This window comes from Dermacentor albipictus, unplaced genomic scaffold (assembly GCF_038994185.2).
Source record: "Dermacentor albipictus isolate Rhodes 1998 colony unplaced genomic scaffold, USDA_Dalb.pri_finalv2 scaffold_11, whole genome shotgun sequence".
Taxonomy (NCBI): domain Eukaryota; kingdom Metazoa; phylum Arthropoda; class Arachnida; order Ixodida; family Ixodidae; genus Dermacentor; species Dermacentor albipictus.
This window is the reverse complement of record NW_027225565.1, coordinates 10,372,503-10,388,996: the sequence shown is the minus strand read 5'-3', so window position 1 is coordinate 10,388,996 and position 16,494 is coordinate 10,372,503. Positions and strand designations below refer to the sequence as shown.

The 16,494-nt window shown below is 47.9% G+C and overlaps 2 protein-coding genes across 8 annotated transcripts in view; both read right to left on the bottom strand.

Annotated features, from left to right (window-relative positions):
- Positions 1-2,545, bottom strand: part of LOC139051385 (uncharacterized) — a 101,136-nt gene extending 98,591 nt beyond the window's left edge. For 3 of the 6 annotated variants that reach the window (XM_070528402.1, XM_070528403.1, XM_070528405.1), the window contains exon 1: positions 2,166-2,333. In XM_070528402.1, coding sequence (XP_070384503.1) covers positions 2,166-2,264 — 99 coding nt within the window. In that variant the 5' untranslated portion in view covers positions 2,265-2,333. Of the gene's footprint in view, positions 1-2,165; positions 2,334-2,398 lie in introns of those variants that run through there. The other 3 variants (XM_070528401.1, XM_070528404.1, XM_070528400.1) reach the window with 3 other exon arrangements.
- Positions 2,546-5,247: 2,702 nt separating this feature from the next.
- LOC139051392 (centromere protein I-like) overlaps positions 5,248-16,494 on the bottom strand; it is a 118,676-nt gene continuing 107,429 nt past the window's right edge. For both annotated transcript variants that reach the window (XM_070528411.1, XM_070528412.1), the window contains one exon: positions 5,248-5,378. In XM_070528411.1, coding sequence (XP_070384512.1) covers positions 5,277-5,378 — 102 coding nt within the window. In that variant the 3' untranslated portion in view covers positions 5,248-5,276. The remainder of the gene's footprint in view (positions 5,379-16,494) is intronic.

Here is a 16,494-nt window from a genome sequence, read left to right as displayed (position 1 = left end):
CCCAAACAGCACGCGCAATACCGGTGTTACGAAAATTCCACCACAGAAATCGCATGCATCTGCCACTGGCCGCCACTGCACTTTTGTTTCTTGGCGTTTCTAAGTGCTCTGTGCTCACGTGAAAAACATCGATCAGCTATTGTTCACTACTTAGCCACACGATACAATGTGTTGCCGGTAATTACGTTTAGACCAAGCACCAAAATATTATTTTCGGTATGTCAAAGTTCTGCTCAAACCTTTTTTTTTTTGAGAAAGGGACTGGCACATACTTAATGAACACGTTCTCCACTTAAAGTCGTTATTCGGCGCTTGTTAATTTTCTGGTGATTGAAAGGGGGAAAGGCAAGGAAAATGTATTGGAAAGGTTTCCATCACGTGCTCTTTTTTTATCCGCGTTTACTAGCATTAAGAAATGTTTACCTTCAGCGCAATTACTGCAGTCGGCTTGTCGCGGCTCGGTTGAACTTGAAAATTCAACTAGCTGATGTCTTGGACACATTTCGGCAGCACTCACGAGATATAGTCACTTATTAGGTATAGGTATATTATATTAGTATTATATTATTAGTATTATATTAGTATTAGGTATATTAGGTATAGACTCTTATTCGTCCTCGAATAACTTCTACGTCCGTCCATATACGCTTAAAAACTCTTATATGCCCGTAACTTGGCAGAGCGGTCTTTAGTTCCTGAAGAGACATCACCATGGCTCCTCGCGAGGCGTCGAGCTCCAAGCACACCGGTACGTAAAGTGCTTATGTACGCTGGGTGGGGTCGCGTCTGCGTAGTTTAACACTAGAATGGCATGTTGCCGCTTTCTTTTTTCCTAGTTATAAACTGAAGGTTTCACAGTCGGTGCATGGTATTTATGCATAGTTTAAACATACGGTGAACGACGGAAACAACAGATTGTTAATTTTACAGCAGTACTAATTAATACGCCTATCTCGAACCCAGTTGCTATAACGTTGCTGCCCTGCTCCGCAGAGCCCCGGCGGAGCGTTCTAGACAAGGCTGCTCACCTCTGTACTTCGACAAGGAAAAAACGTGACAGTTCATAAGAGATGATGGGGTGCGCACCGTCGCTCGAGCGCCCTTCTCGACTGCCCGTAGCGCGGGAAGGTGGGAGCTCGTTGCAGTTCAACACGCTCTCCCGTGACCGGCATATTCTTGCTCACGTTTGTAAAATGAACACACGGCGATTGAAGTTGGCACCATTTAAGTATATGCGGGAATTAAGCTAATGGTCGGGAATTCAAGCGGCCATAGAATTTTGCCTTAATAAAGGAATTGTGTTGTTGCTAACGCATACGTGTTCCACTGAAGACATTTTGGTATTTGTTTCAGCACCGAGTAATTCCGCAGAAAACAAGGTCATCAAGCTGCACACTTACAAGGGTAGTAATGATAGTAGTGCGTCCTGCATGCAGCTATTTAGCAAGCTAATAGTAGCAGCACCTAGCCAGCAGCCACGGTAAGAAAAGTCCGGGAGAGTTCGCAAACAAAGCCTCGCTTTGAAAACTTCAGCGCAACCGCATCACCGATTATATCAGACAGCTCTTTAAGATACAGCAGCCGAACATGAGCAGACATTTTATACCTCGTGTACGTTGCCCTAGGGTTCACGAGGCATCGACGGAAAAGTATCCATAAGTGCCTTACGTCGCAACGGCTAGCAAATTTGTAGCAGTGGATAAAGCCCAGCGGAAAACCAGGAAACATTGGACTCCCTAGTAAAGTATCTCCAAAAAGTACAGCTGCTCGTGTACAATCGCCCAATTTTTTAACCTGAACGCGCGAGCATCGACCGGCCAGTCGATAAGCGCCGTATAACGGAGTACAGCGGCGAAGTGTGCGAGAATACGCCTGGCAGAGGGAAGCTGCATTGGACTGTGCATTGCGCGCACGCGCGTATTCTCGCACACTTCGCCGCTGTACTCCGTTATACGGCGCTTATCGACTGGCCGGTCGATGCTCGCGCGTTCAGGTTAAAAAATTGGGCGATTGTACTTTTAACCACAGCCCCCTCCATAGAATCCAGTCCCCTTATCCCAAGATGGTAACTACCCAAACGGGAGGTCGTGCTCGCATATAGAAAAACAAACCTTTGCTATCACCGCATTCCTAACGTCACAAAAGTGCGCAAGCGAGAGACTTGCCTTGCAACTTCCAAGCGTTGACCGACAGTGCAGAGATTGCAGAGAATATTGGCGAAAGTGATCGCACAAATTTGTTTGCTGACACATCAAAGAACGCATGATATGACGATTGTACAAAATTAAATTCGAACGCCCTGCGCTGCTCGAACTGGGACCGCCATAGACACATCGAAGGGGGCGTGGCAAAAAAGCCGGAAAGAAGGCTCGTACGGGGAAACAAAATTTCGACTCACTTAAAAAGACCACAGGCGGTGAAATCAGTCTGCGCTCCACGTTTTCGCGTAGTCGCTGTCACCGCAGCTCATCAGCCACTGCTCAAAGAGTGGCAGTTACTCAGGAGGACACCTCGGCAACCGTACGTGGTCTACGAACCACGTGATCAAACGCTTCGTTAGTGCGCATGCTCAACAAGAAAGCTATAGTTTACTGCGTGGACAACGACGCAGAGGCCAGATCTATTCTTCCCATCTGTCGATTCCTTCTAATCCAACCTGCTTAGTGACCTATACTGCGCGACAGCGGGGCCGCGGCTTCATACGAGCCGATGACGAAGGAAAAAATTGGAGGACGCTTAAGCTTCGCCTTCAAGAGTGGAACGCGATAGCGTTCCCGTCGACCCGCCAATGGGTGTAAGACAATGGGCTACAGGGCAGCCATCACTTACGAGGCGCCCCGCATCAGACGCGGTGAGCGTCGAGCCATATGGTCGAGCAACGCGGCGTTCGGCGCAGCAATGAAACGTGCGCCTGAGCAATCGGAGCGAACCAAAGAACTCGGTATCCCGGAGGGGGAAATGATGCACGCCAGCCAAACGCCGTGATCGGCACGGGCAGAGAGATAGAGAGATAGTGATCTAAAGAAAGGAAGGACGCTTGATTCTGCGGAGGGAGCGAGGCGAAGCGTTGTCAGGGGAGAGAGTCCGAACCGCGACAGCTCCAATGCGCGCGTGGCGCGCCATCTGTCGGGGCAGCGCCGTACATGGAGAGGAGGGGCTCTTCTGTGTTTGCCGCAAGATGGCTCTCCGTGTGCGGAAAGCGCAGAAGAAATGCAGCGAAACGCACTTCGCTACTCGTGTAATTGCGACTTCTGTAAGTTACATGTTCATAATTACCTATATACACCACAGTATAACTTTCCACGGCTCGTTTCGAAGGCAACACCGCATTCACTAGAGGCGCGTTTGTACCTTTTGGAAGCATCGAAATCGTGGCTGAGTGGTAGCGTCTCCGTCTCACACTCCGGAGACCCTGGTTCGATTCCCACCCAGACCATCTTGGAAGTTGCTTTTTATTTATGGAGTGCCTGCCGTGATTTATCGCTCACGGTCAACGCCGCAAAAACGCCGACGCCGACACCCGACGCCGACGACACCGGCTTTTCTGCGACACGAGCTCCTTAACGCTATCGCGTTAAAATTATAGCGATGGGTTACGCGCAAGGGCGCGCCTGTGGGCCTATGGCCGTTTCGTGGCGCTACAGGATCTTGCGGTGGTGCCGCAGGGCGTGACATGTGGCCCCGCGGCCCCCCGGCGCTCGTGTGTGCAGAGGCGGCATCGTCGTGACGCCAGGAATTCTGGACATTCTTCTTCGGAACTTCGCAGCAATGCAGAAGTGTAACTCAATGGGATTATTTTTTTTTATGATGTTTCAGAATATCGGCCGACGGTCAAAAAGTTTCAACCGACTACCACAAGAGGGTAGTCAACAACATATGCATTCTGGCACTTAGTCGGAACATTGGTGGCGCGTTAAAGCAGGTCAGAGAGACGCGGTGAAGTCCCACGACAGGAGGAAATCGTTTTTCTCCCTCCCAGTAGAGGGCACATTGATTTGAAGAAACGCCAAATTTAAACCATAAAGCGATTTATTACAGTTGGCATTGATATGGTAATGGTTGAGGGAGTGTTATGAAGTCTGTTAGCACGCGCAGGTTTTCGACAGGCAGCCAAGATTGTAGAGTGGTTATGCGTGTGCGTACGTGTCTGGAGCGTGTCTGCTATGGTTACATGGGCGTGTGCGTTTGCATATATGCGTTTGCATGCGCGCGAGTGCCTGTATACGTGTGCGTGCATGCATGCCTGAGCGCGTGTACGCGTGCCAACGTGTTTTCGAGTTTCGCCATGCACGCTTGCCAAATAATATGTGCGTGCTTGTGTGTGTACGGATGTCTGTGCGTGCGTACGACGGATAGAGAGAGAGTAGTGTGCGTGCGAGAGAGAGTGTGTGTGTACATGCAAGGGAGAGAGAGTGTGTGCATTTTAGTGCCTCCGTATTTGCATATGCATGCACGCGAGCGCATGTATGCGTGTGTGAACGTTCGCGGCGTGTGTGCATGCCTGCATCTGCGCGTGCGTAAGCGTGTTTGTGTATGTGTGTGCGCGTTTGCATGCCTGCGGTGCATACTTGTCGGCGTGCGAATGTGCACGTGTGCGACCGTGCATGTTCGTGTTTCAGCATACATGCCTGCGGACAAAAGTGTGTGTGTTTGTGTGCGCATGGATATCTGTGCGTGCGATGGAAAGAGTGTGTGCGTGCGCGTGAGGAAGTGTGTTCGGGCGAGGGAGTGCGTGTGTGCGTTTGCGGACGAGAGCGAGCATTTTCCTGCTTATACGTACTCTTGGAAACGCAGAGACCATTGAAACCCATATTTAAGTCCACGAGACAAGAACGAATGACACTGCCATTTGTAGCATTATCTCTTTATGAAAGCGAAACCGATAAAAAAAGCGCCTCTGACGTCAGTATTGCCACCCCTGGCTGGCACGTCCCCGTAAGAAGCTGCAAAGCGGTTCACCCATAGAGAAAGAAATTTCAACAAGACCGGACACTCCCATAGAGCCCAGCGGCCGAATTTACTGTAGCGCACCAAGCGGATGGTATTACCATCTTTCGGTTTTGGGCGCACGCGTTTTGAACGCCAGTTGGTACACGCCACGCCGGCTCCGCTGATCGCCGCGGCATTCATTTTTTTCTTCGCTTCTACTGCTGAGCCACGCGCGGCCTTGGCGCGGAATCGTTTCATTTCACAAGGCTCCACCAAATCTGTGTCACGTGCAATTTCATACAGAAAACGCAAGACGTCTTCTGAAATGATGAAATGTTTATTTTTCTCTATATAAATGCTCGTTCCGGGCTTCTTGTGCATTCATCCGAAGTTGCGGCACTAGGTAAGCAGCAGTCGTTGCCGTACGAAGCTCCACCGGATGCCATCAGCTGAAAAAAAGTGAATTATAAGCATGTATCATTTCGGTATATTGACCTAACAGGAATATTGCGTGTAGAGGCAAAACGTGCGTAAGTGTTGAATGAGCGGCGTTAAGGACAAATTCACTTTTACATACATTTCGTAGCAAATAGACTCTTCCCAAACAAATGCCATAAAATCTGAAGAAAGTATCCGATTTTCAAGCACGCCTCCCGAATTCCAGGGCGTTATTTCCTGCACTTTAAGATCACAAATACACGGGTGACTGCGCGTTTCCAAAATAATTTGGCCTCAGTCGACGCGATGGTACGCCAAGTACACAAAGGTGGCTACAACACAAGCTCAGCCAGACCATGTTACAAGCTCGCAGAGTGCCTTCTAGTCGCACTCAAGACAGATTCGTGGGTGCAAAGCCTGTTTTGAGTCCCTCAGAATACAGAAATGTCAAGTTTTTGAGCTCCTCGGTGTTCTTTTACGCGTCCTGCCGGCGCAAGCAACACACTCCCGTGTTATCACTCTCGGCAATCGCTCGTCGTGTTTTCAACAAGCGTGAGTACCAAAATAAGGTATATATTGTTACAGGGCCATAAGAAACGTCACAAATTGCCGGGCTGCTTTTTTGCTAACAGCTTCACATCCCCAGGCGCGGCGGGCATGCCTCAAAAGTATCCCAAAAAGTTACGAAATGAATTACAATAATTTTTGGGGCCAGAGAATGCGTCCCGAACTTCTCCCTGTAAGATTGAGTACACGCGAAACTAACTGCGGCACACAGCCAAGCTGCTTTCCGCTAACTGCGCCACTACGCCAAGCGCGGCCTCAGTGCTTGAAAAGTACCCCCAAAAGTAGCGAAATTAGTTACAATAATGTGTGGGGTCAGAGAAAGCGCCAAAACTTGTCCTAGTAAGATTCAGTACACGCGAAACTGCGTCACACGGCCGAGGTGCTTTTCGTCACAAAGCCAGGTGCGGCGAGCGTGCCCCAAAACTACCGAAATAAGTCATAATAATGCTTGGGCTCGTAGAAGGAGTCGCATTCATCTCCCAGTACGAGTAATTAACTCAAGTTAACTAGGCCTGGATAGAGGAGCTGTTTTTGGATAACTGCGTCACTATGGGGCTCTGGCATTGCCCAGAGGGCGCTGCGAAGGATGGATGGATGAATGTTATGAGCGTCCCCTTTGGAACGGGGCGGTGGCTTGCGCCACCAAGCTCTTGCTACTATGCTGTCTAATATCCTACCTAGGTTAACCAATGAAAAAAAAAATGAACTATTACGTCCAAATTTTCTGATACCCTATTGCGAACTGTGCTTTTGTACGTCTCCGTCCTTTGTCGTTTCCCTACTTTTCTTCCACCAATCCTCCAATCGCCTCTTACTGATGTCTATTGCGGACCTGTTTGCTTTACCACTGCTCCCGCTGAACCCAAGGGCTTCAAGGAGGCCAGTGGTGCCTAAATCGACCGCTGGATAGACGTCTTCACATTCTAATAAAATATGCTCCGTCGTTTCCCTAGCTTTACCGCAGCAAGCACATGCTTCTTCCTTCTTATATCTCGCTTTATAGGTGCGTGTTCTAAGGCATCCCGATCTCGCTTCGAAAAGTAATGAGCTTCCCTTTGAGTTATCATAAATGGTTTCTTTCCTAATTTCGTTTTTTCCCCTTAAGTAGTTACTCATGGCAGGTTTCTTTTCCATTGCCGCCACCCATGAGATTAATTCAGCCTCTCTGACTTTCCGCTTGACCTTCTTTGTTGCTGTGTTGCCCACCCCACAGGCCGCATACTTGCTGGTAAGCTTCCTAGTTCTTTTCCTCCACCATGAATCAATGTTATTACTGTAGAAATACCTGAACACTCTGCCAGTCCATTTACTTTCTTCCATATTCCTCAGTAGTTCTTCATATTTAATTTTGCTGTGAGCTTCCCTCACTTCAAAACTAGTCCAGCCCATATCCCCCCTGCACAGCTTCATTTGTAGTCTTCCCGTGAGCGCCCAATGCGAGGCGACCCACTGACCTTTGGTTCCCGTCGAGTCCTGATTGTACCCCTGATTTAAAGCAAACAACCGCATTTCCAAAAGTAAGTCCTGGAACCATTACCCCTTTCCACATACCTCGGAGGACCTCGTACCTATTGTATCCCCATAGCGCTCTGTGCTTCATTATGGCCGCATTTCTCTTCCCCTTGACTGTTATGGTTTTTTCCTGTGTTTCCATATATCCGTTGCCTTCGTTTATCCATATACCAAGGTATTTATATTCTGTTACCCGAAGTATTTCTTGGCCCTGTATCTCCACTGTCTGTTCTCTGTTTTCATTGAATACAATAACACCTGATTTTCTAACACTAAATTTCAAACCTAAATTGTTGCCTTCCTGTCCACAGATATTAGCCAGACGTTGCAAATCACTTTGCTTGTTTGCGAGCAACACAATGTCGTCCGCATAAAATAAACCTGGGAGTTGCTGCTCTATTACTGTACCTGCCTGTTTGTATGAGAGATTAAACCCGATATTACTTCCTTCGAGCGCCCTCTCCATCCTCACCATGTACATCATAAACAGCAGCGGGGATAAAGGGCACCCCTGCCTCAGTCCCTTGTTGATATGAACTTTCTCCGCGCTCCTCATCCCTTCCCATTCAACGCAAACAGTATTTTCTAGGTAAATCTCTCTCAAAAGCTGTATACAATCGTTACCTAAGCCTTCCCCTTCCAGAATATCCCACAAAATGCTGCGGTCTACGTTGTCGTATGCTCCTGTAATGTCCAAAAAGGCCACATACAACGGTCTGCTTTCTGCTTTTGATATTTCAATACACTGAGTAAGAACAAACAAGTTATCATCCAAACGCCTACCTATTCTAAAGTCATTCTGAAGCTCTCCCAAAATGCCATTATTTTCTGCCCATGCTTGAAGCTTTAATTTGATTGCCTGCATTGCTAGCCTGTATATTACCGATGTAATGGTCAACGGTCTATACGAGTGAATTCTGTCTTTCTCCCCCTTACCTTTATAAATTAAATTCATTCTACTTTGTCGCCAACTGTCTGGTATTCGTCTATCTTTTAAAGTTTTTTCAACTGCTTTCACGAGAGCTTACTTACTTTTTGGTCCCAGTTCATTTATCAGCCTAACGGGAACCTCGTCTAGCCCTGTGGCTGTGCGCTTAGGAATTTTCTCTTCCGCTTTCTTCCAGTTTAAATTTGTAAGCACTAGCTCCTTTCCCCCTTGGGTCTCTTTCATGCTCTTTTTTTCTTCAAATACAACCTCGTCCTTGCCTTGGAAAGATTCGGCTGTTACTTTTTGGATGTAATTTATTGCTGCTTCTCCTTCCAGTCTGTTTTCATCTTCGTCTAGGATATGTTGTTGTATTGTTGTTGACTTCCTGCCTAATAATTTTATGTGATTCCAAAATATTCTAGGTGCGGCCTTCTTTTTCTCACGTATTTCTGACAACCAACTTTCACTTTCACCTTTTAATTTTGCTTGCACCAGTATTTGAACCGTAGACTTTTTCTCCCGGTATATTTCCCATTTACTGGTTACTTCATCCTGTGGCAACTGCACCTTCTTTGCCTGCCTGTGCTCTCGAGATGCTTTCTGTCGTTCGGCGATCGCTTCTCGTATCTCCTTGTTCCACCAGCTTTCCGGTTTCTTTTTTCCTTTCCAATGAACATGTTGTTTCTCTTTCCGTATTTCTGTCGTTACTACACTTAGAAGCTCACCATATTCCCACCCCTTACTTGGCGACTTGCCAATTCCTTCCTCCACTCCAGTGACTATATTTGCTATTTGTTCAGCGTTCAAATTTGGACTGGCCATTTTGCTTTCTTTCCCAACTACATATCCCATTTTCAAAATGATGCGTTTATGGTCACTCCCTATGCTGCTAAACCCTTCCTCATCGATGACCATTTCTCTCAACTTATCATGAATTCCTTCTGTCATCAGACAGTAATCAATGGTCGATTGCCGGTTTCCCACTTCCCACGTGATCTGTCCTTCACACTTAGGCCCTGTATTCACGATCACGAGGTTATGCTGCTCGCAAAGGTCTAGCATTGACTTCCCGTTATTGTCGGTATAGCCATCTAAATCCTGTATACCCGCCGTGGTTGCTCAGTGGCTATGGTGTTGGGCTGCTGAGCACGAGGTCGCGGGATCGAATCCCGGCCACGGCGGCCGCATTTCGATGGGGGCGAAATGCGAAAACACCCGTGTGCTTAGATTTAGGTGCACGTTAAAGAACCCCAGGTGGTCAAAATTTCCGGAGTCCTCCACTACGGCGTGCCTCATAATCAGAAAGTGGTTTTGGCACGTAAAACCCCAAATATTATATTATTATATAAATCCTGTATGTGGGCATTCATGTCACCTAATAGGACTATCTCAGCACCATTCCCGAAACCCCTAATATCAGCGCTTATGCATTCCACTAACTCTTTATTCTTCTCTGTGCAATTTATTCCGGTCCACAAATACGTAACTCCAAGCCAAGTTTCTTTCCCACTCATTGTACCTGATAACCAAAGATGCTCTTGACATTGTGAATTTACTCTTTTCCATTTGGCTCCCTGATGGATGAGCATTCCGACTCCCCCTCCCTTTCCTTCCGACTTAGTTCTGTTGCACCCTTCCCAAACATAATTGTCAATAACTGGTGGCTCTTCTGAGTCTCTAAGGTGCGTTTCTGTAACCGCATACACCCCTATTTGTTCTCTATGTAACTGCTCCTCAATCTCTGCCCACTTTTCCTTTCTTCTGCCGCCCTGCATGTTTATGTAGCCTATTGCATGGCGAGCTCTTGTTCTTGCTTTCCTCCTTTTTCTCTTATCGATGGCGATGCTCTTCTGATGTTCCCCTAGGGGACCTTCTTTATTACTACCTACTCTGACCTCCTGAGCGCCCGCGGGCCCCCTAAAAAAGCAACAGCGCGACCCCCAAGTCGCCAGCCCACTTCTCGTGCTAGCCTGTAATTGAAGTGGATCCCATCTCGTTTAAAACCACCGCAACTTCTCACTTCCCTGTTTACTTCGACAACCTCGAAGCCTTTCTCTCGGCTCATTTTCCATATTGCCTCATTGGCAGCCATTACGGCTCTTTGTACGTGACTGTCACGCACAGGCACCTCCGGCACCGTGCACGCCACGATCTGCACCTGAGGGGATAGCTCGCGCAAGTCGTCCACCCCCTTCGCCAAAAAGGTGCTAAAAAGCGCCCTCTGTCCTTGACTGGGTAGTACCAAGCTCGGTCGTCTGCTTCGGAAAGCACGTTTACAATATGGACCCCCCACTTTCGTTTGTGTTGTATCACGGCCTGCAGCGAATATCGGGCGCCGAAGATTTTTTCAGGGGTGGCACGCTGCGTAAAGGCAAGAGAGAGAGAGAGAGAAATAACGTTTATTTGCACCCGCAAAAAGAGCCCCGAGGAGGCAAGAGTCTGCCTGTCTCCTCGGCTTACTCCTCCCCGTTCAGCTGGCTGATGCTCCTTGGAGCTCAGCGGTGTCTAGGGCCATGCGGATGACTTCTCTTTGGTCATCTTCCTTTGAGCTGGTCCTTAAAGTCTCCCAGGATTGTCTGTCTCCCAGGAACCCTGTCTGGTTTATTGTATCGAGGACATGTCCATAGTATGTGGATCATGTCCGCCTTTGCCCCGCAGTGTTTGCAACTCATGGCCTCAATGCTATCGTGCCATCTCTTCAGAATGTAGGGGTTGCAGATCACCCCCGCTTGGAGTTGCCTCCATGTTATCTCTTCTTGCTTACTTAGTTTCTTATGCGCCTCTGGCAGTGTTTTCCTTCCCATTCTATAATAATCGAGAATTTCGCTGTAAGTGTTTATACCTTCCTCTTTTTGTAGGGGCTCCCTGGCTGTAGAGGCTGCATTGGTGGACCGGTAAATAAGCTCTCGGGCCAATGCATGCGCTTTCTCATTGCCTGGCACGCCTTCGTGGGCAGGAGTCCATATAAGGTTCACTAATTCTTCTGGAATTGGTCCTTTCTCCAATATGTTGAGCGCCTCTTTGGAGATTCTCCCTGCGGTATAATTCCTGATAGCCGTTTTGGAATCTGACACTATGATTTTCACCCCTTTTTGAGTCAAAGCTAGGGCTATGGCCACCTCCTCTGCAACCTCCACACTGTTTTGCGGGGTACTACAGCTCTTTGAGTTCTCACTGTTAGCCTGTGTCGTCACTGAGACAAAACCTGGTCTGCTTTCATATTCTGCTGCATCCGTGTAGAACACCCCTTGCTGTTTATCTAGTGATTTTCGCAACGCTTTAACCCTGTCTTTCCTCCTGTCCTGGTGGTGACTGGGATGCATATTCTTCGGGAGTGGTGGTATGCGTATCCTGTCTCTGATTTGTGACGGGATGGCTCCCGTGTTTCTTACTTTGTTGTTAGTTTTGTATCCTAGTTTCGCTAGAATTCTCAGACCACCTCTGCTTCGCATTAGTCTCTGTTGCTGGGAGACTAGTGTGGCTTCGATCAACTCTTCTAGGGTGTTTGAAATGCCCATGTTTAGTATCCTCTGCGTAGATGTGCATGGTGGCAGGTTTAGGGCTGTTTTAACTCCTTTCCTAATAAGGATTTCTATTTTGTTTTTCTCGGCCCTTGTTAGTTTAAGGTACGGTGTTGCGTATGTGATCTTGCTGATCGCGAAGGACTGTACTATCCTTAATAGGGTAGCCTCCCTCATGCCTGCCTTTTTGTTGGCGATTCTTCTGAGGAGTCGACAAGTTTGGCTTACGCTCATTTCAAGCTTTCTAATCGTTTCCGTATTTCTTAGATTGTCCTGAATGTGCATGCCTAGCACTCGTATAGCTTTTACGTTCGGAATTGCGTCCCCATTAACCGTGAGTTTTATCCCGTGGTTAGGAATTTTCTTTCGCATGTTCTGTGGACTGATGAAGAGAGCCTCCGACTTCGTAGCTGAACATTTAAGTCCGGCTTTTTCTAAGTGCTCTTCAATTCTATTGATGGCCTTTTGCAGCGTTTCTTCTATGTAGGCGTCACTTCCTCTATTTATCCATAGGGTGATGTCGTCCGCATAGATCGTATGTTCTAGACCTCGTAAGTCCTGAAGTTTGTGCGGGAGTCCCATCATTACTATGTTAAAGAGAGTGGGTGAAAGCACCGAGCCCTGCGGTGTCCCCTTATTGCTGAGCTCTATCCCTTTCTCCTCGTTACCACCTAGACTGACCGTTACTGTTCTGTCAGTCAGAAAGTCCTTTATATACGCGTAAGTACGTCTACCTATGTTTAGGCTATTCAATTGTTCTAAGATTGCCTTGTGGTCTACGTTGTCAAATGCTTTGGCCACGTCTAAGCCAACGATGGCTTTCGTGTCCCTCGTTTGGTGGTCGATAATTTGCTCTTTAAGCTGTAGCATGACATCGCACGCAGATAGGTGTGCTCTGAAGCCTGTCATTGTGTCAGGGTACATGTCTTGGTCTTCCAAGTATCTGCTAATTCTAGATTGTATCACGTGTTCCATTAGTTTCCCGACGCATGACGTGAGGGATATTGGTCTGAGGTTTTCGAGACTGAGCTTTTTCCCCGGTTTTGGAATTAGGACTAATTTAGCCTCCTTCCATTCTTTGGGGATTTTACCCTTGTCCCAACACTCTTGCATAAAATTTGTTAGGTTTACTATTGACTTGTCATCGAGGTTCCTCAACATCCGATTGCTGATTCTGTCCGGTCCTGCAGCTGTTTTCGTTCTTAGTCGATTCAGCTCGGCCCTGACTTCTCCTACGGTGACGGGGCTGTCCAAGAGGGGGTTCTCTTCCCCTTTGTAGTCCGGCAGTGTTTGTTGCGGACCACATTTAAGATATATATCCTTAACTTCAGCGAACAATTGTCTGTTACTGCCTTCGTATTTATACACTAATTTCTGCATGTTTCTATGCGTCTCTGATTTGCTGCTTTGGGGATCAAGTAGGTGCCTCAATAGTTGCCATGTATTTGATTTACCAATTTTGTGATCCATCTGTTCACATATGCTATTCCAATTTCGTTTCGTGAGTTCGAGTGCGTATTCTTCAATCTCTCCGTTCAGGTGCGCTAATGCCCTCCTAATGTTTCTATTGCTTCTATTCTCTTTCAATGTTTGCTCTAGCTGCTTCTTTTTCCTCCATAATCCGACCAGTTTCCGGTCTACTACCTCTTGCGTTTCGTCTGCCTCCACCTTCTCGGTGGCCTCTTCAACCGCTTCCAAGAGTGCTTTGCTCCAACTGCCTACATCCTTGAGCCCCTCGTTTTCGGCACATTTCTCCCTAAAGAGGTTCCAATTTACTGCTTCGATCTGCTTGGGTTTGGGAGTTGGTATGCCGTGTTCTACCACAGTCTCTATAATTCTGTGGTCGCTCCCCAAGTCCTCTCCCGTGTTACACCATCGTGCGGTTATGTGTCCCCCTATGAGAGTAAGGTCCGGTGTGGTGTCCCTGGAAACGCTATTTCCTTTTCTCGTCGGAATTTGAGGATCTGTTAGTAGGGTTAGTCCATGCTTTGAGATAGTATCCCATAATTCCCTGCCTTTTGGTTGCGAGGTTTTGTACCCCCAAGCCGTGTGTTGCGCGTTAAAGTCTCCGACTATGACTATGGGGCTGTTGCCTGCAATGTTTTTGGACCTTTCGATGAGCTGATCGAAGCCACAATTCTTTTTTTGCTTAGGAGAGCTGTATACGTTGAGAACGTATAGGCTCCTATCTTTTCTTTTCCTCGGTACTAGTTCAATTAGGACGTGATCAATATTATTTGTGTCAGTCTCGTGTAGGACTGCTGCTAAGTTTCTTTTAACTAAAATAGCTGTCTGCCGGTTATCTCCTTGCCCAGTGTAGGCTGTGTAGCCGGCCAATTTTGCATTTTTCCCACACTCTTGCAACGCAATGACGTCTGGTTTATCGATGTTAGTTAGGAATGTTTGTAGGACTGCTCTCTTTTTCAGGAAGCCCCTACAATTCCACTGCCAGATGGTGTTATTTTGCCAATGCATTTTGAATGTTAATTAATTGTGTTCTAAACCAATCGAATTCAGCTTTTAAAGCGAAATCGCGTTTGTCAAATTCTGCTTTGAGGGCGATGTCGCGTTTTTCAAATTCCGCTCGAGTTTGTTCCATGAATTGCATCATAGCTCCGTTCATCAGAGTAATATCCTGAGTAACTTTGTCCATCTTACTATCTGACTCTGTCTCTCCCGTTCTCTTCTTTTTGAGCGGGGGCCGATCTGTTTTGGGCTCTTTGTCCCCTACACTCTCTTCCTGTGTCTTACTGTTTCCACCCTTCTCTTTTTTCATCTCCTCGATTATCTTTAAAAATTCTTCTCTCTCCTTTTTCCTATCGTCAATCAGTATTCTGATTTGCTCTTCCTGCCTCTTAATAAGCGCTTTTAGCTCCTGGTTTTCTCTATCCCTGTCTGAATCCTGGGAGACTTTGTCTGACCAGCTCACCTTGTTACTTGTTTCCTTCTGTTGTGTCTGGTGTTGCGGCGTCTGTAGCCTCGGGAAGGACTCCGAACGGCTCCTGGTCATGCTGCTCGATTTCTCGATTGGCCTGCTTTTACGAAGTTCCTCTTGGTTTGCCTCCTCGGCCGCTTGTTTTTGCTCCCATTGTCTCTTCTTCACGATGTACGGGGTGCGGAATAAATTTCTGCACTTCTTATCCCCGGTGACGTGGTTTTTGCCGCAGAGCTGGCACTGCGGTTCGCATTGATGTCCTTCTTGCGGTCTGGTTACCCCACAGCCTCTACACCTCGGTTCGTCATTGTCACACACGTCTGATCTATGCCCGAGTCCTCCACACTTGTAGCATACTTCGTACCTCTTCTTGTATAGGAAGCACCGTAGAATAGCGCCCATGAAGAAAACCTTGCGTGGAACTTCCTCGTCGTCAAAAGTTAGGAGGAAAGTTCTGGTTTTGCCCATTCTTCTTGCTTCTAGAATTGTCGGGTTGTCTTCGTCCTCGTTGAGGTTGCTTAGGACTTCTTTATCGGAGTACATTTCCTCTATGCCGTGAATAACTCCACGCCCACAGCTTTCCGGTGCGTTCACGTACGTGACGACCCCGTAGTCCTTATCTCCGATTCTGATCTTATCTATCTTGCTTATTCTTTTAGCATTTTCCATAGATAATGTGTGGTAGATGATCGTACCTTGTTTGGTGTTTATCACGAAGTGGTCTCCCTTGGCTTCTTGTAGGCTGACGCCCGCGCTTTCTCGCACTGCTCTTCCGAGGCTGACTTCCGGTGCCTTCTGAAGCACTGAGAGGCCTTCTCGTAGTCGTAGAGTCACTTTCCAGCCCGTGGCAGGCAGTCTCGGTAGGTTCGATGCTACCGATAGCTCCGCTTCCTTCTTCCCTGCTCCCTTCTTGAGCGCGTCGCGCCGAGCGTCCGCCGAGCGTCGTCTCCGCGCCAGCTGGCACGGTCTTCTGCCTCCTTTTCGCCAAAACGGTGAACCATCCTTCGTTGTCGGGTCCCTTAGGATCCTTTTCGTTGCCTTCCACCGTCACTTCCATGTCGCCGCTTCTCTGGGAGCCGCCGCTGGCTTGGAGCTGGAAATGCTCGCTATAAATGAATCCACAGCAGCGATAAGCAGACATCATGTGTACGGAACGGCTCGAGCACACGACGGTACTCGCCGCGATGTACGAATTCCTCGAGCGCACGATCGTACGCGCCGCGACGGCAGCGGTCTTTCGACATGCCACGAAACGGCGGGCCTCCTGCAATGTTTGTCTGCATGCTGCTAAAGAACTAGGTATGCCTGCGTTGTAGTAGCGGCCATCTGTCCCTTTTAGTAACTGGTAATAACTGATGCAACGCATATGAGCTCGCACGTACGTGCGAATCGCGCTGCAGCGCGAGCTCGTGCGCTGCTGGCTTGATGTAGCTTTTAATGATAGCGCTCGAACATCGATCTGCTTTCATCAATACTACCTTGCTGCGCCGCCTCAACATGCTGGTTTGAGGTCAAGTATGAGCACATTTAATTCTCTAACCTGTGCTGCTCGTAGTGGGGTAGTGAATTGTCACCGAATCGGTCCGGCCATTTGTGGTCATTTGCACACACCTGGTCACTTCACCACTTCGCATCTGTCGAATTGTTAATTGCCGCTGTGGCCG